The 23252-nt window shown below is 41.8% G+C and overlaps 1 protein-coding gene across 1 annotated transcript; it reads left to right on the forward strand.

The window, feature by feature from the left end:
* The first annotated feature begins 17178 nt into the window (after nt 1–17178).
* Nucleotides 17179–23252, forward strand: LOC135506798 (fibrinogen gamma chain-like). Its single transcript, XM_064926178.1, has 9 exons — nt 17179–17334; nt 17451–17498; nt 17982–18165; nt 18579–18663; nt 19097–19227; nt 19841–19974; nt 20257–20441; nt 21348–21625; nt 21920–23252. Exons 1-9 carry the CDS (start codon nt 17272–17274, stop codon nt 22108–22110), a joined length of 1299 nt encoding a protein of 432 aa, XP_064782250.1. The 5' UTR covers nt 17179–17271; the 3' UTR covers nt 22111–23252.

Below are 23252 nucleotides of genomic sequence, written 5' to 3' on the forward strand. Positions count from 1 at the left end.
AGTGGGTTTATATGCGCACTAGGAGGGGACTAGTGCAGCTTAAAGGTAAACCCAGAAGACACGATTGGCCACGAAGGACATTCCCATGGTGTTTATGGCACGTATGGCGTTTTTCTTTAGTCTACAGAAAATGCCATATTTTTTACTTTACTTTAAATAATTTATTTATGCTTAAGGTGTAAGTTCATTTATATAATTTAAGTTCACAACCATTACATGTGTAGGATTTATAAATCAAATATTATATTATAAGCCTATAATTACAGGCTCGTTGGAATCATAATGAACAAATACATTCGATTTTGTTATTTACAGTTTTTTTTAATAAAAAAATGATGACCTTAAATTCTTGAAATTATTTAACGTTATTATTTTATTACATACAATATTTTATTTAACCTTTTATTTAACTAGGCAAGTCAGTTAGGAACAAATTCTTATTTACAATGACAGTAGGCCCTATGTGATAGTCAAGACAACATTTTGAAGAGCACCTTGTCTGGCCAATTAGGCCTATATTGTCTTTTAATCTAATCGAACTCAGGGATCATTACAGTTGTTGTATTCTAAGTCAATTAACCTTGTCTGCCAAGCATTGTGCTACAATTGAACTTTTACCCCATTTTCTCAGCAATTTCGTGATATACAATTGGGAGTTACCCAGCTAGCACGGTGGATCTGGGACCATTCCGGCTGAGAGTCGGGGCACCCTGCTGAGAGCTAGACTCGGCCGACGTCATGTGGCCCGAGTCTGGGCCGCCTTCAGCAGTATTACTTATGGCTAGGATGCGGGGATTGAGCTCAGGCCGATTCCGGTGTGAGTTATCTGGCCCAAATGTATTACTTGGGGCTTGGGCCGATACCGTTGAGAGTTATCTGGCCCAAATGTATATATTTCTGGAGGTTCGGGCCGATCCCGGTGTGAGCTATCTGACCCAAATGTATTACTTGGGGCTTGGGCCGTTACCGTTGAGAGTTATCTGGCCCAAATGTATATATTTCTGGAGGTTCAGCCCGATTCCGGTGTGAGCTATCTGACCCAAATGTATTACTTATGGCTTGGGCCGATTCCGCTGATGGTTATCTGGCCCAAATGTATTACTTGGGGCTCGGGCTACTCTCTGACAGATGATTACATGGGCGGCTTTATATATAATTAACATTAACACTAACACTACTATGTCGTATTTTGATACTTTGTGCAATGCAATTGATAAAAGCATTAACAACTCTGTGGATGGAGTCTCCTGACTGGCGCAGTGCTCTAAGACACTACATCACAAACTGCATTGCTACAGATGCTGGTTCGAGACCCATGCTGGCCGCGCCCGGGAGGCCCATAAGGCGACGAACAATTGGCCCAGTGTCGTCCGAGTTAGGGGAGAGTCTTGCCGCCCGGGATGTCCTTGTCCCATCGCCCTGTAGCGACTCCTGTGGGGACACTGTAAGGTGTTTCCACCAACACAAAATGTTTTTTTTTTTTTGTGGATGGGTATAATTTGTTTGTATAAAATGTATAATAGTAATATTTACATGTACTAAATCGGGTCATTTTGTTTACATTTATTTAAATTTGCATCCGCCGCTGTACAAACATCAAGCATTCCCTGTTAACATGTATAATATGTTAGCATAAACGGGTCCATTCTTTAGCTAGCTAACTACCTAAAAGAATGAGGAGATGATAGTTGAAGTTGAACAGGAGAACTGGGTTTTATTGTCCTCAAAATACAGGCTAACAGATGGTTAGGTGGGCTGCCTTGGTAAGGTTGCCTTAGCGGGGATATCACTGACAGTCCAGTTTCGGTATGCCTTCGCTCTTGCTCCAACGACCCCCATCAACCCCAAAACTAGTGACTTATGATGTTATCATTGAAACTGTACATTAAGTAGAGGTCCATGACAAAATCTCCAAAGTAGGACAATGTTGGAAAATACAAAAGTAAACAAAGATAGGGTTGAAATGTGTTTGCATGAACTTCTAACCACCTCCCCCCCCCTCTTATCAACTATAATATTTGGGGTTGAAAGTTGAGGTCTGACCGTCACTGACCTCTGTAGGACTGCAGATGTGAAGTGATCTTATTTGGGGTCAGAAAAGGGTTGTGCTGTGGCCACATCAAGGTCAAGTCAAGAGCCTGTTGACATCAAACTCCCCTCAACCCCTATAACTGACTGGCATCTTAAGATAATACATCCAACAGGATTTGCAGTTCAGAGCCTGTGTTTTGTAAGTCGCTCTGGATAAGAGCGTCTGCTAAATGACGTAAATGTAAATGTGTTTCTCTAAGTCTGGACAGATGAAAGGCTCCGAAGCGGGTCGATGTTGTATAATACAAAGTCAACAAAGACGGGGTCGAAATGTCTTGCACGAACTTCTAACCGTCCTCTTATCAACCAAAATATTTGGGGTTAAAAGTTGAGGTCTGACCATCATTGTGTTGTGGTCACATCCAGGTCAAGTCAAGACCCTGTTGACATCAAACTCCCCTCAACCCCTAACTGACTGGCGTCTTAAGATATCAAATCCAACAGGATTTGAGGTTCAGTGCTGGTCTAAGTCTGGACAGATGTTCAGGTCTTGGCAGTGCCTGGAGAAGTGTAGACTTATCATGAACCACTAACGATCATAACACATGCGCAGAACCTGTGTAAATGCACCTTGCTCCCATTGTGTTAGAAAGTAACGTGACACTTTATAATAGTCAAAATGAGAGTCCAAGGGCTTCATTGATCAAATGTTCAGGAGCACAGATTTGATCGTAAATTGTGCATACGACGAAATCCACAGCAACAATAGCTAGGTTTCCATCCAATTGGCAACAGATTTTCGATTGAAATATTCAAAAATCCCGATTTTCCCACCATTGGTGTTTCCACAAAATGGACTTGTTGCAGATAAAAATCAATGCCTGATAACACAAAATGTACTTTTTCACTTAAGTTTTCATGCACCAACAAATCTAATGTTCAATATGTTTCCATTGCATTTTCAACTCTACTGATAGTTTTGTCACAAAAACTGTTGTGTTAAATTGCAATGTGCCAGGTCTGGTCTAGCCAACAGCTTGCAGATACAGTGTGGGTAGGCTCTGCGGGTAGGTTAGTCTACAATAGCCAAACTTCAGTCAAGCATCGATCATCACGTCACCAGAATATGACCCTCAACATTTATTGGAAAGGAGTATCAAGCTCATCACAGTGCACTTTCACCACCCTGTGAAGTTCATAATTAATTTAATCTGTAAACGAATAAAATACATGTTTTACCGAGTCGTAGTGGGAGGACCACACAGCATGTCATCGTGTGTCATGTTGGTTATTATATCAATATTTGTCAATAAAGGAAGTTCCACCTCCATTTCTTTCATAAGTTATTTTACCGTCACAAAAAGATCCCACCATGTCGAATGAACAACTTATCTGTCGGCATTTATACAACTATACCAAAACTTCCTGCTTCCATCACGGTGTGACTTTACTTGCATAACAACTGTGGATAGAAACGTGGTTGGAGTGATTCGTAAATCTTGAAGTTTACATGAAATTATGCCATTTACATCGATTTTGCGTGACATTTTTGGACATGAAACATAGGCTTACTTATTTGGGAATAACAACTTTATTCATGGCTGTATATATTATTATAAAAACCAAATGGTGTCATATTTTAAGAAATGATCATATGCAGAATGTGGTATAAAAATTAACAAGATTTTATGATAACCACATGTCAACCAGCGCTCTCACGTTCCACATTCAGTTGAATGAGTTTACAGTTCATGACCATACATTGAACTCCTGGGTGGCATTAAAACAAACCTTTGACCTCTCCCCACTCAGAGATTTACTCCCCAGTCAAATGGCCCCATAGTTATAGCAGTCACCACTGGGGGACTTTTAACAAGGGTCCTGATAGGTAATTCCGTGAGGGCCACCAATAGTCAGTGTCGGCTTTGTTCTCGACTCCATAAACTTGAGATTATTACTGAGAGAAGCATGTCACCAGTTTGAGGATAACCCAAAAACGTCTCGTTATGCACTTCTTCTGAATGAACTGTCAGTGATATACACTGTATAACTCATTTAACCATTTAGGGTTGCAAAGGCAAATAGGGGTGAGCCTTAACTTCCACTTAAAGCTGGAATCCTTCATGATAAAACTGCCAGGTCTGTTTGTGATACAACAACAAAGAAGATACTGCAAATCCCCAGTGGCGCTCTTTCCCCCTCCAGCGGATTCCATCTTTAAGCAGATTTTCCACTTGGTCGTGAATTGATGTCATTGAGAGACTAAATTAATATTTGACTGAAGTTCAAGCCCCCCCCCCCCCATACTGAGACTTAAAATTCTTAGCTAACAGCTAACTGTACTGTCTATTAATGAAAAATGAAACACAGCTATCTCTTTGTGGTGAAGCCTATGTAATGGCCAATGAGAGGCTTTGACGCCGTCGGCCGCCATATTGGTACCCCCAGAAGGAGCAGTCCCTCCATAGGATTTAAGAAACTTATAGCGCACCCCCCAAAAAAATATGCAATGGAGGCGCACCGCCAAAATGGCTGTGTGGTGTCTTCAATACAGCGGCCCTGACAGTCAACCACGGTTTATACACATCAGTGGGTGCAGCAGACTAAATACAGGACTGGAAAAGGGCAGATTGCAGGTTCAAATATCCATACAGTTACCTCAGTGTAACTAACTAATGAACTAGATGAGGTGTTCTGTTTTCTCATGTTAATGCATGCGTGACTGAAAACTCTCCAACACAAATTCCCTTCAACAGACAGTCACACCAACACATGACAGAGCATCCAAGCCCTATCTAATCAGTTGGTCCCAAGCCTAGAAAATAAGTATTTTTCCTGGCACTTGAGAGAGCACGAGAGCACTAGGAAACACTTTCCATCTGGCGTCTCTCCAGTTTCAAGGAGGAGGAAGAGGGCAGTTCAACGAGAGTTCAGGGAGAGTTTACTGTTGTTTAGGTTTGGGGGCCCGACAGTTGACTCCCAGGTCAGCCAGGCCTTATCTGTCTGGGTGCCTGGGTTTCACGTGTTGTTTCCCATAGTAAGAGTGGGTCATCGAGAGGTAGCCAAGGTGTGATTTATCACCTGTCAACAACGGGGGCTACAGATGTAACTTTATAACCCACTAGGTATCGTTATGACTCCGCCAACTGTTTGCTCTGGTGTGGAAAGCGAAACAGAACTGAAAGAAGATCTAGGACACCCTTGCCAGAAATGTAGCCTGGCTACCAGTAAATAAGATACAACTAGCATTGTGTTTATGGTGGTGTGCATGGTGATATTAGAAGAGTCAGTTACCGTTCATTTACAGCATATTACATATTGATCCGTCAAATAGAGACCCTGGTGGGAAATCAGAAAATGCTGGAGCACTGCCTGGGTGAATATGTATAGGCCTATTTGTACAAATAAAAACAATTGCAATGCTCTCTTGAGACTATAAATATTATAATGCCCTAGTTTTGTAATGGGTACAAGAGCACAGGCAAGTGCTACCCCAGTATAGCCAAGTTCTTGAGAGAACAGTAAGTGCATTTTCTAGAGAGGGATACCATTGAGAATGCCATGTATTATAGGTGGACGTGGGACGAAGTAGAGGAGTACAGCCGGGCTTACCGACCCACCGACTGACCTCCCAGCATGCTGTATGTTGAATTTAATGGGCCCCAGATCTCTCACAGGAACAGCATTTTAAATATGTGGTCTAGCGGCCTATGGTCTGTGTTTTAGTGGTAACAGACAAGGGTTGGGGCCGACTCGGCCGATATATAACTCAATCGGATATTGTGATATTGGACATTGACAATGTGGAAGACTATACTCTATTTGAACTTCACAAATCGAAACTGTGCCGTTCTAAGATTTATCTAAGCCTTGTTTTTTTTTCCGCCACACAAAGACGATTTGATGAGAGTGTGACTATGATGTTGTAAATAAGGATAACAATTGGACAGTCTGCAATGATGGAGTCATTAACGGTGCAAAACGATTCTATCAGATATGGCGATATTTGGAGTAGCATATCGTATAAGAGGTCTCCCCAAATATCGTCCTACCCCATAACATACTACTCCTAGCAATTATACACTGGGTGGACAAAACCTTCGGAACACCTTCTTAATGTTCAGTTGCACCCTCTTTTGGCCTCAGAACAACCTCAATTCGTTGAGGCATGGACTCTACAAGGTGTCAAAAACATTCCACAATGTATTTATTTTATTTAACCTTTACTTAACCAGGCAAGTCACTAGGCAAATGTTGACTCCAATGCTTCCCACAGTTGTGTCAAGTTGGCTGGATGTCCTTTGGGTAGTGGACCATTCTTGATACACACGGGAGACTATTGAGCATGAAAAACCCCGCAGCGTTGCAGTTCTTGACACAAACCGGTGCACCGGGCACCTACTATCATACCCGGTTCAAAGGCACTTTGAAACTTTTTGAATCTTTTGTCAAACCCATTCACCCTCTGAAAGACACACATACGTAATCCATGTCTCAACTGCCTCAAGGCTTAAAAATAATTATTTAACCTGTCTCCTCCTCTCCATCTACACTAATTGAAGTGGACTTAACAAGTGACATCAATGAGGGATCATAGCTTTCACCTGCATTCACCTGGTCAGTCTATGTCATCGAAAGAGCAGGTGTTCCTAATATTTTGTACATTCGGTGCAGGTCGACCCCTGACACTGGTTGTTCGATTACCATGTCCACCCTACCTACTCGATCTCCCCCTCTTCTTCTAATCGGTCTAAATTAAGCATAAAAAGATAACCCTATACTTGGAATAATTTTGGGGGGTATGTGGTGGAACATGCAACCACACAAAACCCAACAGAACCACGTAGATACGCTCCAAGCAACCTATTACTGTCTGAGACAGAGACAAATCTGAAATTAGTTTGAGGTGTTTTGACTGCACTGGCGCAGTATGTCCTCATTTAAACCTTTGAATTCCATTCCATTGTGGAAACGCTATAAGCGACCCATTACTGTCTGAGACAAACCTGAGATGTGACAGTTTCTCCCCTCAGTAACAAGACTGAAATGAGTGTTTTGGTTGCAATGGCAACAGTTTGTCTTCGTTTAAACCTTTGATTGCATTCAGATGGCAGTGCTCAGAGCAGAACTACTGCCCAGTCAGAGATCCCCAATTCCTCCGATTTCTCAACTCCCTGAATGCTTGAAATCCCCCTGGAAAACAGCGTAGAGGGGTGTCCAACGTATCAGAACACCGAGTTCAATTCAATCAAAACTCTCATTCTGGATTTTTTTTCACCACGACTCTTTTGCCCATGGTCAAATAAAAGCACGTGATAGCTACAACATTGACATTGCATTCCTCGTCATCTTTATTGAAGTCTAGTTGGGAATCTCAGTACATTGCTGTATCGTATTGTAACAAACAGCCACAGGGGAATGTCCCTTGTGGGTCTCGAACCCCTGGTCTCTCAGATCGAAAGCCTCCCGAGACAAGGGTCTTGACACTGCATTTCATTATACCAAGTCCTTCACGTGAACACGAATCTCCGATGACCTCGCAGGCAGCATCCCACTTCTGACACCACTATAGCGAACGGTGACAGGGAAACCCCCCCCCTTGCGGAGCTTTTGCGGACGCCAGGGTCGTGGGTTCAATTCCTGCTTGGGCCACCCATGTGAAAAATATATGGAGGCACTACTTTAAGTCACTTTAGATAAACGTGTCTGCTAAATGAGATACTTCTGGAGAGCATAACCAGGCCGTTTAGGCTAGGGTCAAGGCTGATAATCTGTGTCAGGCGACTGAAATAACATAGACCTAGAACGCCCTGATGGTTCATATTCAGTAGTAGGCCTTTAAGAAACAAACAGGAAATATTGTCTCTTCTGTGGCCTCAAATGAACCAAGTATTCCTCTTCAAGTCTTGGGACATATGAGGACACTGATGTGTTGTTTATGGTCTCGATGCCAGAAACAAATGGCCATCTGGTTCCATCCTTCAAAAGTTCTTTAAGAATACATACCAGATACTGCAGCCAATTAGCAGCAAATTGCCCATTGGAAGCCTTTGTTTTTGTTCATAGGCTTTGTGCTAAAAATGTGTGTAGCGTTGGGACTACACAGTACACACAATGTGTGTCGCTTCAGTGTTAGCTTCAGGGCTAACAATGTGTGTAGCGTTGGGGCTACACAGTGCACACAATGCGTGTAGTTCAGTGTTAGCTTCAGGGCTAACAATGTGTGTAGCTCAGAACAACTCTCTTCCCAGGAGGACCACAATGAAAAGGACTGTCACAACATTTTTTGAATGGTTGTTTTCACAACGGTGGTTAAAGTAATTGATTACAGACCGGTGATTGATTTTGGACAAATGTGTCATAGCTTTCACATCCTGACTCATGGGAAAACTTGGTGTGTCAGTATGTCTGAAAAACTTTCTCAGGAGGTTCAAAGCCATTTTAGGTCAAGAACTGGCTACAGTGATGTTTATTCTTTTTGACAGGGCAGGAGATGCATGGATATTCCGGAATATAAATAGTGAATGACCTCTTGCAATATATCCAGAGGGCTAAATGCTTTACCAATGTTCCACAACAAACAAGTCTTTCTATTTTCAAAAGGAATTAATGTTGAATCAATGTGTAAAGGCCTATACATTGAAATACAGTCAAGTCCCAAATTATTGTCACCCTTGATCAGTGGATGTATTTATGAATAGACAAAGCCATCTATCACGTGACACCACTCATACCTATGTGAAGACTCAATGGCGCATTGAAGCCAAATGAAGTCGGGTAAGATGGCGTCTCCGGTCGGGAACAGTTTGTGCTGCAGGCTGAGATGAGCAATTATCAACTTATTACGATTTCAAAATAATAAAAATAAAAAATATTTACCAAATAATTGGTTCAAGGACATACATCTGGTGTATTGGAAACAAATGTTAGTACCATGATTGTCTTTGAAAATGGTGTATATTTCTATGAAGAATTTTTCCCATTCACTATAATGGGGATCCTGTTTTTGTCTATCAGTGCCTGCAGTACAGAGGTCGGCCTTGAATCTCGTGGCTTCAATGAGAGGGGGCAGTCATTCTCCAGTGCTCTTTTTAAAGATGATCAAACAAGACTACATTGTAGAATAATAGTGAAGACATCAAAACTATGAAATAACACACGTAGTAACCCAAAAAGTGATAAACTAATCAAAATATATTTGAGATTTTAGATTCTTCAAAGTAGCCACCCTTTGCCTTGATGACAGCTTTGCACACTCTTAGCATCCTCTCAACCAGCTTGAGGTAGTAACCTGGAATGCATTTTGATTAACAGGTGTGCCTTGTTAAAAGTTAATTTGTGGAATTTCTTTAATACGTTTGAGCCAATCAGTTGTGTTGTGACAAGGTAGGGGTGGTATACAGAAGATATCCCTATTTGGTAAAAGACCAAGTCCATATTATGGCAAAAACAGCTCAAATAAGCAAAGAGAAATTACAGTCCATCATTGCTTTAAGACATGAAGGTTAGTCAATCCGGGAAAATTTCAAGAACTTTGAAATGATGATGAAACTGGCTCTCATGAGGACCGCCACAGGAAAGGAAGACCCAGAGTTACCTCTGCTGCAGAAGATAAGTTCATTAGAGTTAACTGCACCTCAGATTGCAGCCCAAATAAATGCTTCAAAGAGTTCAAGTAACAGACATATCTCAACATCAACTGTTCAGAGGAGACTGGGTGAATCACACCTTCATGGTCGAATTGCTACTAAAGTACACCAATAATAAGAAGAGACTTGCTTGGGCCAAGAAACACGAGTAATGGACATTAGACCAGGAAAAATCTGTCCTTTGGTCTGACGAGTCCAAATTTGAGATTTATGGTTCCAACCGCCGTGTCTTTGTGAGACGCAGAGTAGGTGAATGGACGTTCTCTGCATGTGTGGTTCCCACCGTGAAGCATGGAGGAGGAGGTGTGATGGTGTGGGGGTGCTTTGCTGGTGACAGAGTTGGTGATTTATTTAGAATTCAAAGCACACTTAACCAGCATTGTTATTACATCATTCTGCAGCGATACACCATCCCATCTGGTTTGCACTTAGTGGGACCAAAAAAAATTCAACAGGACAATCAACCAAACACATCTCCAGGCTGTGTAAGGGCTATTTGACCAAAAAGGAGAGTGATGGAGTGCTGCATCAGATGACCTGGCCTCCACAACCACAATCACAATCACAACAAGTGCTCAGCAAATGTGGGAACTCCTTCAAGCCTTCCAGGTGAAGCTGGTTGAGAACATGCCAAGAGTGTGCAAAGCTGTCACCAAGGCAAAGGGTGGCTACTTCGAAGAATCTAAAATGTATAATATATTTTGATTAGTTTATCATTTTTTTGAGTTACTACGTGTGTTATTATTTGTTTAACAATTTATTGGTTACTACATGATTCCATATGTGTTATTTCATGGTTTTGATGTCTTCACTATTATTCTACAATGTAGAAAAAAAGTAAAAAATAAAGAAAAACACTTGATTGAGTAGTCTATCAAAAGTGTGTAAGTTTTTGCATGTGTCTATTAGTGTGCCTAGACTTTTGATTGCTACTGTATGATTACATTATTTAAAGATGGAATACGCAGTAGGAGGAAACAGCGCCACGGCCGCACTACCACCATTGTTGTTGTTTTTGTTGCCGAGCTGTGGAGATGTCGCACCGTATAGTCAAAAGTATTATTGTATGCTAAAAAAAACAGCGTTCGTTGTTTGCAGCAGCTTCTTTGTTGTGGTAATATTGTAAACAGACGTGGCTGTTTCACCATGAAGGATTTCACCTTTAAACTAATACAATTGCTCAGAAGAATTGACTTTGTTTGAACAAGTCATATTTTTTTCTCTCAAAAAGATTGGGGTCAAAATAATTTGGCACCACTGTTTTCAATAGCTTGCGAGACCTCACCTTCCGAGGATAACAGCACTGATACTTTTTCTCAGCACTGATACTTTTTCTTTCGTCAGGAAGTCCAGGATCCAGTTGCAGAGGGAGGTGTTTAGTCCCAGGGTCCATAGCTTAGTGATGAGCTTTGAGGGCACTATGATGTTGAACACTGAGCTGTAGTCAATGAATAGCATTCTCGCATAGGTGTTCCTTTTGTCCAGGTGGGAAAGGGCAGTGTTGAATGCAATAGAGACTGCATCATCTGTGGATCTGTTGGGGCGGTATGCACATTGGAGTGTGTCTAGGGTTTCTGGGATAATGGTGTTGATGTGAGCCATGGCCAGCCTTTCAAAGCACCTCATGGCTACAGACGTGACTGCTACAGGTCCTCCGTACAATATCTTTCCAGATCCTTGATACCCTTCATTTTTGCTAATGGGCTGCCCTCTTCAATTCAAACCACAGGATTCCATGTCCGGAGACTGAGATGGCCTTTGCAAAATGTTGATTTTGTGGTCAATTAACTATTTTAGAAAAAATGCTCATTGTCTTTATCCTCTCAAGGTGAGGTATAAGGTGAAGTATTGAAAGGGATTGCCAATAATTTTGAACTCTTATCATAAAAAATAAAAATAAATACATTACTTATTACTTTGTATAAAATAATATAATTTTCCAAAAATGTTGAGCACACAAATATAGCTCAGTATGTGTATTATTTATGTTGCAGTCTTTTTTGCTCATCTTTATCAAGGGTGCCAATAATTTTGGACCTGACTGTAGCTCACCTTAACTGTGAAACGAAAGAAACCTCTTATCGTTTCGCTCTCTTACCAGTAGGCATGCTTTTGCTACAATTCACTGACGTCAAACAAGGCACTCTTGAACATACTGCATTGTCCCCGTGTCCCTTTCGAGTGGGGACATTTGCATGCAATGTACGTAGGCAGGTCAGTTTTTTCTTCTTTTTGGGGGGAGGGGGTGAGGGGGGGTACAGCATTGGAAGTAGCCTCCATTCTTACTTTTCTCTACCCTATTTACCCCCTACGTGCTCTGCTCGGCTCCAATTCAAATCACAGAGCCCCAATAGCCTAATTGTTGTTGTGAGAGTGTCTCAAGAATACAAAATCAAGACTTTTTAAGCTCTTCAACAACAAAAAGCTGCTTTGTTTTTGCGCAACATCAACACATGGAAATGTGTTTGCCCAATAGGCTGAAGCCAAACTAACAATTAAATGCCCACATGTTACTGAAACTATAATTCAAGGCCCTTCTCGTACAACTGTCATTTGATGACAGTGAGAAACTGACGTGGACTATTGTGTTGACATTGCATCACCACCGACCGTGCCGTCTTTGCCCGCCTCGTTCTGTCTCAACGGAACACAAAGGTCTTTTCAGAAGTACCATGAACATTATTTGTGTGTTTGTTCATTCGGTTTGATTCACTTCATAGGCTTAACAACGCTCATTCAGATAGATTGACGGGTCAAAGAGATGTCTCTGTCATGCTGTGAATCACAGGCCTATTAATGGTTGTGGGAACGTTTCCTCTTTTTCACTGTCCGTAAAAAGAATGGTTGTGGGAACGTTTCCTCTTTTTCACTGTCTGTAAAAAGAATGGTTGTGGGAACGTTTCCTCTTTTTCACTGTCTGTAAAAAGAATGGTTGTGGGAACGTTTCCTCTTTTTCACTGTCTGTAAAAAGAATGGTTGTGGGAACGTTTCCTCTTTTTCACTGTCTGTAAAAAGAATGGTTGTGGGAACGTTTCCTCTTTTTCACTGTCTGTAAAAAGAATGGTTGTGGGAACGTTTCCTCTTTTTCACTGTTTTATTTATTTTATTTTATTTAACCTTTATTTAACCAGATAGGCTAGTTGAGAACAAGTTCTCATTTGCAACTGCGACCTGGCCAAGATAAAGCTTAGCAGTGTGAACAGACAACACAGAGTTACACATGGAGTAAACAATTAACAAGTCAATAACACAGTACAAAAAAAGGGGAGTCTATATACATTGTGTGCAAAAGGCATGAGGAGGTAGGCGAATAATTACAATTTTGCAGATTAGCACTGGAGTGATAAAAGATCAGATGGTCATGTACAGGTAGAGATACTGGTGTGCAAAAGAGCAGAAAAGTAAATAAAGAAAAACAGTGTGGGGATGAGGTAGGTGAAAATGGGTGGGCTATTTACCAATAGACTATGTACAGCTGCAGCTGTCTGTAAAAAGAATGGTTGTGGGAACGTTTCCTCATTTTCGCTGTATGTAAAAAGAATGGTTGTGGGAACGTTTCCTCATTTTCACTGTCTGTAAAAAGAATGGTTGTGGGAACGTTTCCTCATTTTCACTGTCTGTAAAAAGAATGGTTGTGGGAACGTTTCCTCATTTTTGCTGTCTGTAAAAAGAATGGTTGTGGGAACATTTACTATTTTCTGAGAATAGTTGTGAAAACGTTTCCTATTTTTCAGTATCGGTAAGACAAATGTTTGTGGTAATGTTTCCTATTTTTCTATGTCTGTAGAAAGAAGGGTTGTAGGAATGTTCCCTCTTTTTGTAACTGTCTGTAAGAAGCTGAGATCCAAACTGAGGCTGTTATAATGTGGACACCGTTGTCTTAAATTTAGCTCCTGGGTGAAGTTTCCCCTCTGTACAGATCTAGGATCAGCTCTCTCTCCCCCAATCCTAACCTTTACCATTAGTATGGAAAATGCTAAACTGACCCCAGATCAGCATCTAGAGGCAACTTCATCCAACAGCTGAATTGTTTGTGGCCTCTCCAGTGTTCCTCAGATCATGGTAGCTCATCTCTCTCTGGTGGTTATCCTAAGAAATGCAGCCATGGTTGGAATAGGACACATTTGCCCGCACTACTACTGACAGAGGCTCATTGCCAAGGGCGGAAAGAGTACTGAAATATCCTACTCAAGTAGAGGTACTGTTACTTTAATGACATTTTACTCAAGTAGAAGTAAAATCACTGTTATAAAAAAGTTGCTCGAGTACATGTACAAAGTAGCTCATTTAAAAAGTACTCAGAGTAAAAGTAATTGAGTTACTTTTTAAATAAAAACATTGACCTTGATAATTAGCTAATTTCGCTAAGGTTACCTGAGCATTGTTACAAATGATATTTTCCATGCATTAAATTGAAAAAGGAAGAGAGTAAATCAATGTACAGCAGGAACTAAGTTAATGTCTTTTATGAGTCGCAACCAGGCACATATTTTTATTTATTTTATTTCACCTTTATTTAACCAGGTAGGCTAGTTGAGAATAAGTTCTCATTTGCAACTGCGACCTGGCCAAGATAAAGTAAAGCGGTTCGACACATACAACAACACAGAGTTACACATGGAATAAACAAACATACAATCAATAATACAGTAGAAAAATCTATATACAGCATATGCAAATGAGGTAGGATAAGAGAGGTAAGGCAATAAATAGGCCATGGTGGCATCTGTATGTAAAAGATGAAGGATTGGTCCAATATACTATTACATTTTAAAATAAATTAAACATTCAAAGCAATTAAAATGTCCCCCATTCAACCCCTCATTCATCTCTCTGTTACTTGTTACGTGTCCATGTGACCGGCTGACATTCACTCACTCATTAACAGTCCCTCCCTCCCACCCTCCCTCCCTCCCACCCTCCCTCCCCCCCTCCCTCCCTCCCTCCCTCCCTCCCTCCCTCCCTCCCTCCCTCCCTCCCTCCCTCCCTCCCTCCCTCCCTCCCTCCCTCCCTCCCTCCCTCCCTCCCTCCCTCCCTCCCTCCCTCACCAGGGGTGGAAAGAGTACTGAAATATCCTACTTAAGTAGTACTTTTACTTTATTTCATATGTACACAAGTATAAATAAAATTACTGACTTTGAAAAATACAAAACAAAGGTACAAGTACTCCGAAAAGCTACTCAATTACAGTAATGAGAGTTTTTGTAATTAGTTACTTTACACCACTGGTTATTATTCATCATTACAGATGCTTTTTATCCCCCTATTTGTTAAAATTAGTATTGGGGGAAGTGACCCCTTCCATTCGGGGGATCAAGTATAATCTGATCTGTGGTTAATAGCAATTCCTACTTCGACTCTCCTCAGCTCTTTTTCAAAACTCATTGGATCAGAAAACCAGAAGTCTCAAAATGTATGCAATTGAGATTCTCCTATGGTATGCCAGAGCATTGATCCATACCAATGTCTCCTACAATCATCAGCAAGAAACAGAATAGTTCAGCAACATTGCTCCAACTGTCTGCCTCAGCATTGCATTTCAGATTCTACTTGGTTACTAATATTAACACAAATGAGTCTCCATAATGCTAGAGAACAACTTCAGCCTGTTGCAAATAAGCACATCTGAAATGTACACCACTTTCACAACAACCATTGTTAGGAAACAGTTGTAAACAAACGAAGTTAGAGAGTTTGACTTACTAGTACTTGTGAAACTACTATAAGTGGAACTCTCTTCAAATGAAATGTTTTTTCTGTTTCATTTTCAGATCTTGTTGGAAGGTTTGAAGAGAGGAACAGTCGGGCACTACTTCCAATGTTTGGAAAATAAATATTGCATTAATGGTAATCATTAGCTTAAGGCTGCCTACAGTACAGTGGCTTTGTGCCCACAAGTTGTGTTGGTATTGGGGGAGGATGGATCAAGTTGTTCCTAACTGCTGTTCCGGGGCTAGGTCTTTTTTTTCCTCTCCTAATGTTCAATGGAAGGATTTGGGGTTAAAGGGTCAATCTGCACTTTAAACAATAACAAAGCCGCCACTGTTTCGGTAAACAGCTGAGTGATGGGCATGAAGAAATGTTGGCACTTTCAAATTCATAGACAGAGCTATGGATGAAAGGACTGATTGTCTATGATATCCACATGATAGTTTTAACCATGTTTTAAGGTTATACAGCCGTTGTTTACAATCACATTGTTTACAAACAAAGCTTATACACTACATGACCAAGAGTATGTGGACGCTTGTTCGTCCAACATCTAATTCCAACATCTAAGGCCAGTCAAGTTCTTCCACACCGATCTCGACAAACCATTTCTGTATGTACCTCGCCTGTGCACGGGGGCATTGTCATCTAGTTGGAAACACAGAATCATCTAGAATGTCATTGTATGCTGTAGCATTAAGATTTCCCTTCACTGGAACTAATGGGCCTGAACCATGAAAAACAGCCCCAGACCATTATTCCTCCTCCACCAAACTTTACAGTTGGCACTATGCATTGGGGCAGGTAGCGTTCTCCTGGCATCTGCCAAACCCCGATTCGTCCATTGGACTGCCAGATGGTGAAGCGTGATTCATCACTCCGGAGAAAGCGTTTCCACTGCTCCAGAGTCCAATGGCGGCGAGCTTTACAGCACTCCAGCCAATCCCTAGCATTGCGCATAGTGATCTTAGGCTTGTGTGCGGCTTCTCGGCCATGGAAACCTATCCCATGAAGCTCCTGACGAACAGTTATTGTGCAGACATTGCTTCCAGAGGCAGTTTGGAAATCGGCAGTGAGTGTTACATCCGAGGACAGATTATATTTACTCACTACGCGCTACAGCACTCAGCGGTCCCGTTCTGTGAGCTTTTGTGGCCTACCACTTCACGTTGTTGCTCTTAGACGTTTCCACTTCACAATAACAGTGCTTACAGTTGACCGGGGCAGCTCTAGCATGGCAGAAATGTTATGAACTGACTTGTTGGAAAGATGGCATCTGAAATAGCTGAAATAGCTGAATCCACTCATTTGAAGGGCTGTCCACATACATTTGTGTATATAGTGCATCACTCTTGCCACAAAAACAGCCAAAAGGTAGAGGACTGTAACTTGAGGAGTGATTGCGGTCCTAAAATAACCTTAAAGGGGGCACACAAATTATAGACGTTTTATTTAGAAAACACTCTAATATAATATCTAATGTAGTATCTTGTCGTATGTTTTATACTGGTTGGATTGGAATTTGCAAGGTAATGATATGTCATGATTGACCCAGTGTTGTTTTGACCCCAATGAAGTTCACCACGCAAGCCTGCTGCCCACGACTTTCCCTGTGATCACAAAGTCATGGAAGGAACCACACCAAACCTGTTAATCAATCCCTGTCACATCTGGGAAATGACAAGTAGTAGGACATTTGAGTCACAACGTTGTTGAGTCATCTACTAGGACACGAGTTGGATGACCTGGTTCTGTTTACACGCGGACCCCTTATCTGCTACAAAAAAAAGGAGGACCTTGATCGGATAAATATACCATCAGGGGCCAGAGGCTCTTCATTCTCCAACTGGACAACGCCACAACTGGTGCACCAAAAGGCAACATGGCTCCTTCCCTTTTGTCCACAGCCATAGGCGTTCTTTGGCTGTTCTCCCTCTCCTCTGCAGTAAGTGTCACATTTCAGCGAACCTGTCTGAATTCTCGTAAACAGTGTTCTGCAACAAGAGATACAGTGGCATCTACTAAGATTACAGACTGTGCTGTTTTGCTTCTGTTCCACAGCAAACGAGGGGAGACTATTCTGAGGACTGCACACCAAGGGACGGATTTGTAAGTATGATTGTAGATGGATGCGCCCAGGTACTCTACTCGTTAAGCGGTGTGTGTTCAGGAAGAAATTCTCCCGTCTTACTATTTCATCCTCTTTGTGCCAAATACTTATTGACATTGTTATTTAGATGGATTTGTTGCTGAATTATATTCCTCTCACGCATGTAGTTAATTCTGGGACATTTACAACCAATTTAGTTGGTGCCTCTTCAAAGAACACACATCATTAAACCTTTCTAGTTTCTTTGAATCCAATGCCGTTTTCCAATACTCACACACCCACTGTCACAATATAGCAACATATTGTAAATATGTGTCCCCAATGGCACTCTGTTCCATATAAAGTGCTCTACTTGTGACCAAAGATCAATGCGCCCCGGTCAAAAGGCAGCGCACTATAAAGGGAATAGGGTGTCCTTTGCGACACAGACACATCTCTCACAGTGTTTAAATGAAAGCATCTGTGTTCTGTGCCTGTTGTAGGGCAAGTACTGCCCGACGACATGTGGCGTGGCTGACTACCTCAACAGGTACAAGCCGGTGGTGGACAAGGACCTTGATGAAATGGAGGACATCCTGGGTAGAATTACCAACCTTACCACGGGGGCCACAGAGAAAGTCACCTATATGAAGGATTCGGCAACACAACATCAGAAGTCTGGTGGAGGTAATTGACTTTTCTGTATCTTTGGTTACTTGACTGTGTTAACCTGGCTGACACAAAAATGAAAAAAAAAAAAATCAACGCTATTCGATGTGGTGCTAAGAAGTGGAGGAGTCAGTAGCAGAAAAGTCGAAACTTTAAAGGAATACATCAATGTGGCACACTCCGCTTTTCATTGCTACGGGATTTTGTTTTATATCACTTCACAAACGGTTTGTCTCGAACCTTCCTCAGGGTTGTGTTCAATAGGGAGAAAACATTTTGAAACAGAGTGAATCCGGGAGGTAGTGTCTGAACTTTCTACAGTTTGCCCTACTGAAGACACCCAGGTGTTAGGCTAATTTTAAAAGAAGTATAGACTCTGGCCACTCATTTAGGTTACTGTAACTGAAGCAGGTATTGTGATTGTTCCGCAGACGTCTACTATAAAAGGTCCGCGAGTATACTGGATGATGTCCTGCGCTTCGAGAAGACCATCGTCTCCCAGGAGGAGCAAATATAGTAAGTCCTTCTTTTAAACCATTGAAATTTTTTTTAATTTTTTTTTTTACATCAGAATCTAATTTGGTCTCAATTCACTTACAACTGGACTCAGAACTTTTCCTTAGTAGAGCAATTCACTTCTGGAATTGATTGGGATTTAGTTGGAATTGACCCCAATGCTTGTATGTCTCTCAGCGGCTAAAGCTGGTTGAAACCATTCAATGACATCATTACAAACAATCGTTCCCTGCTGGGGACGAATTACCTGCTAAAATTGGAAATACCCGGACTAAGTAAGGGTACAAGTGTCAAATGCTGTGTACTTCAAACACATTGATAGTCAAATCATACACCCGCTGGCTGACCTACGATATAAACCGCAATCTAAGTTTATATCCAAATCACCTGAGAAACATTATCCGTCTGTCTCCCCCCCCCCCCTTCTGCTCAGTCAACTCCAGGGGATGCTGGAATCCAATAAGAAGAGGATGTTAGACCTCAAACAGATGTCCATTCAGCTGGATCAGAAATGCCAAGATCCCTGCAAGGACACCGTGGAAATCAAACCCATTACAGGGAAAGGTAAAATCGACAACGTTCTGTAGGTCGTTCCCCATTTCATCAGAGAGGTTGCTCAATCCTGCTCTTGGAGAAATCGCTCTACGTACCCATCATTTGTCCTTGTTGCTTGTTTAGTCAGAAGCGAATCAATGGCATCAATCAATAGAGGCTGAGCCGATTTGTCCCAATCCAGTTATATGGATGCACTTTAGCAATGGTTAATGAATTCATTTGTTTATATCACTTGTTGGCATTTCTAAGTGATATTCTTTAAGTGAGGGGTATCAATCCAGTTATATGGATGTACTTTAGATTAGTTTAATGAATTACTTTGTCATTTATTGGCATTTTATAAGGGATTCTTCCATAAATAGGTATACTGTAGCTTTAATTTAATTGAAATGATCAAAAATGGCTGTTAATAAATACCACAGAGTGGATCATTACAAGGGACAATAAATCAACAATAATCAGCAATGTAATAGAGCCAGAGCTCATTTCCATCTGTAGTCCAGGAACAGGCTAAAAACACTACAAAAAACATTGTGCGTAGCGCATTGCCTTATGGGAACAGTAGTCTTTGTTATTAACACGGAACAACATGGTCATGGCATGTCGTTTTCCCCCGTATTAGATTGCCAGGATATTGCCAACAAGGGCGCCAAAAGCAGCGGCCTGTACTACGTGAAGCCACTGAAGGCTAAGGAGCAGTTCCTGGTCTACTGCGAGATCGACAGCTTCGGCCGCGGCTTTACCGTTCTGCAGCGGGTACGTGTGTTCTTCCCTTGCAAGTGACACGTAGCATATTCATTATGGTTGGCCCATATGCAGGATTCAAACCCCCAACCCCACCAGGCTCCAACCCACTGAGACATTGGACGTTGGAACCAGGTTTGGGGTTAATTCCATTTCAGTTAGTTCAGATAGTAAACATTCCAATTGGGATTTCAGTTCCCGGATTGACTAAAGTGAAATGGTATTGACCCACACCCGATTGGAACCACATATTGTATTATTACCATAAGCACCGTCCAACATATATCTCCACAGAGACGTGATGGCCGCGTGGACTTCAACAAGGACTGGATCCAGTATAAGGAGGGCTTCGGCTATCTGAGCCCAGATGACACCACCGAGTTCTGGCTGGGCAATGAGAAGATGCACCTGCTCTCCACCCAGTCCTCCATCCCATACGTGTTGAGGATTGAGCTCACCGACTGGCAGGGCAACAAGAAGTACGCACTACTAAGTTCTCTACTAAGGCTACTACTAGTGCACACTTAGGGCCTACATTCCCCCGTCCTGAATAGAAAATGGTGTTCAAAATGTAGTGGGAACAGCTCAAAGTCTTATCCCAGCAGGTAAAACGGGTTCCAGAGATGTCACTGTAACCCGTTGTAAGGCCGTTATAATGACATCATTGCAACCATCTTGACCCACTGGGATGCTTACCAATCCAATTCTGTGGTGTCTAGGTTTCACGCTATAGAAATGCTATAAATACCAGATATTTTGCTATTATCAATTCCCCCTCAAAGTTATTGGGGGCTGGGCACCATTGGTCTATATGACACATTTACTCGCGCAATTCTCTCCACTAAATTATTTTCACTTAGTCATTAATGTCAATAAGAGACTAAGTTGACATTTGACTAAGGTGAAGTTAGGATTTGCCCCTTTAATATGTTTAGTCCTGAAATATTTAGTGCCATTTAGTGCTATTTTATATCATGAATTGTGGAAATAAGCAGTAGTAAGCCTTTTCTTTGGTGAGGTGTCTAACTTAAAAATAATATGTTTCTCCACACATCTCAAACCTCTGGACTTTAGTTTGTGGAATAGATTTTCTGGTGCCAAGTTACATAGCTGAAAGAACTGACCTCCACAATCAAAGCAAACAACGTATTCTACTTCATGACACTGGTTTTTGGAGGCCATGACCCAAGCCGTCAGGATAGTATGCTGCATTTTAAATGAATACTGTGTGGTCTAGTGCTTTGTGCAGCGGACCCCAGTACACACACCACAGTAGGGTTCAAATGCCTTTCTGACCTGCGCCGCTCATGCTTTTCTTGTCTTATTTATTCAATAAAACCACACGAGTAAAAAAAATATATAATGTATTTCTTTTCTTTCTTTAGGCATGCCGACTACGCCATGTTCAAAGTGGGTCCGGAAGTCGACATGTACCGTCTGACCTACGCTTACTACTTCGGCGGTGATGCGGGTGACGCGTTTGACGGCTTTGACTTCGGCGATGACCCCAGCGACAAGTTCTACACATCTCACAACGGCATGCAGTTTAGTACCAGCGACAAGGACAACGACAAGTTCCAGGGCAACTGTGCCAAGCAGGACGGCTCCGGTTGGTGGATGAACCGATGCCACGCCGCCCACCTCAACGGGAAATACTACCCGGGTAAGGACACACACACGTACACAGACACGTGCGCACTCTCACACACAGACACGTGCACGTTCTTGCGTTTTTCTGTTTTTATACTACTCTCCAAATAACAAGAACCATACTACAGTTATACATTCATGCAAGTCACTACCAACCTATACCAATGTCAGTTTTGGGGTTTCTCTGACATTTTTACTGTTACCTTTCCGAGAAGGCCACATTTAGGAGTAGGCCCAACACTGTGATTTTCTTACTTGTAACAACTGTTTCATTGACACTTCTCTCTGTCCGTCTTTCCATCCCTAGGTGGGAAGTACACGGAGAAGGACGCCGGCGAGTCAGGCTACGACAATGGCATCATCTGGGCCACGTGGCACAGCCGCTGGTACTCCTTGAAGGAGACTACCATGAAGATCATCCCCACCAACAGGATCACGGCGGGGGACGGACAGCAGACCGGAGGAGTCAAACAGTTTGGAGGCCTGGGAGACAACTAAAACACATACTGTGTCCTGGGAAAGTTCAAGGATGCTCGAACTTCCTTGAATTTTTCCGGGCACAGATTAAGCCAAGTCCTAAAACGCACATGGAGAATCTCTATTAAACATGTAGTCCAGGACTAACTTTAGGCCTAATCTGTGTCTGGGAAAAAGGCCCTCTGTCTTGTAACTTGTTTTTATTGGTTCGATCAATTTCGTTTTTTTGCCCTCTTGCCTAAAATATTGTCTATGATCAAATCGCTGTTGCTGGACCTTGGAAGATTGGTTCGACTTCTTCTATTTAGCACCATCTTAGAACAAACTTTGTCTACTGTCTATGGAGAATAATTGGATCTGGTTGGTTTAACCAGTGAATAAATGTTGTATTTGTCTACATGTAAGATGTATTTTGTGCTGGTTTTAGATACCCCTGCAACGACTACATGATCTAAGACAGGGTTTGAACCTGGGTGGTCTGAAAGCCATAAGACTGTGTAAGCCCTCTAAGCTAAAAGCCAATACCTCAGGGAGGTAACACACGTCTTCAGGTCTCAGGCCAAGGTGCCGAATCAGCTCAAATAGCATTTAAAAGACCATGCCAATTTCTTTATTGTACTTTCCCTGATATCCATTCCTGGTACCACTTTTAATTGTTCTAAATGTGATAAATGATACCCACATTTATATGATATACATTTCATTTAGAAATTGAACAAGCAGTATATGATGAATTGCACATAGGCATCGGATGATAAATTAAATAACCATGGAAGTTGGTGGCGGCAATGAAAGGATTTGAAATAGAAGGCACTGTGCTGGGAGGACCAAACTCAATCAATTCGTTCAACGATTTTTAGAAGCTATTCTGATTCACTGCTATTTTGAAGTTCTTGGAAATCATCTATTGGAAGTTCTTTGAACCAATATTCAAATGGCCTGGTTTGAATTCTGAGAGGATGTGTCAATGGGGAAACAAACTGACACTATTAGGTAGGAATGTTAAGTAGGAATTTACCATATTAAAGAGGGTATGTGTGTTTTGCCCACCAAATCCAGGGTCATGTTCAGTATGGACAAAACGATCTGAGGCAGAGTGAAACTTTTACAAATCCTGTTATGTCCTTCATGCTGTTCTATTACAAAATAAATACCTACCTGAA

This window comes from Oncorhynchus masou, chromosome 20 (genome assembly GCF_036934945.1).
Source record: "Oncorhynchus masou masou isolate Uvic2021 chromosome 20, UVic_Omas_1.1, whole genome shotgun sequence".
NCBI classification, from domain to species: domain Eukaryota; kingdom Metazoa; phylum Chordata; class Actinopteri; order Salmoniformes; family Salmonidae; genus Oncorhynchus; species Oncorhynchus masou.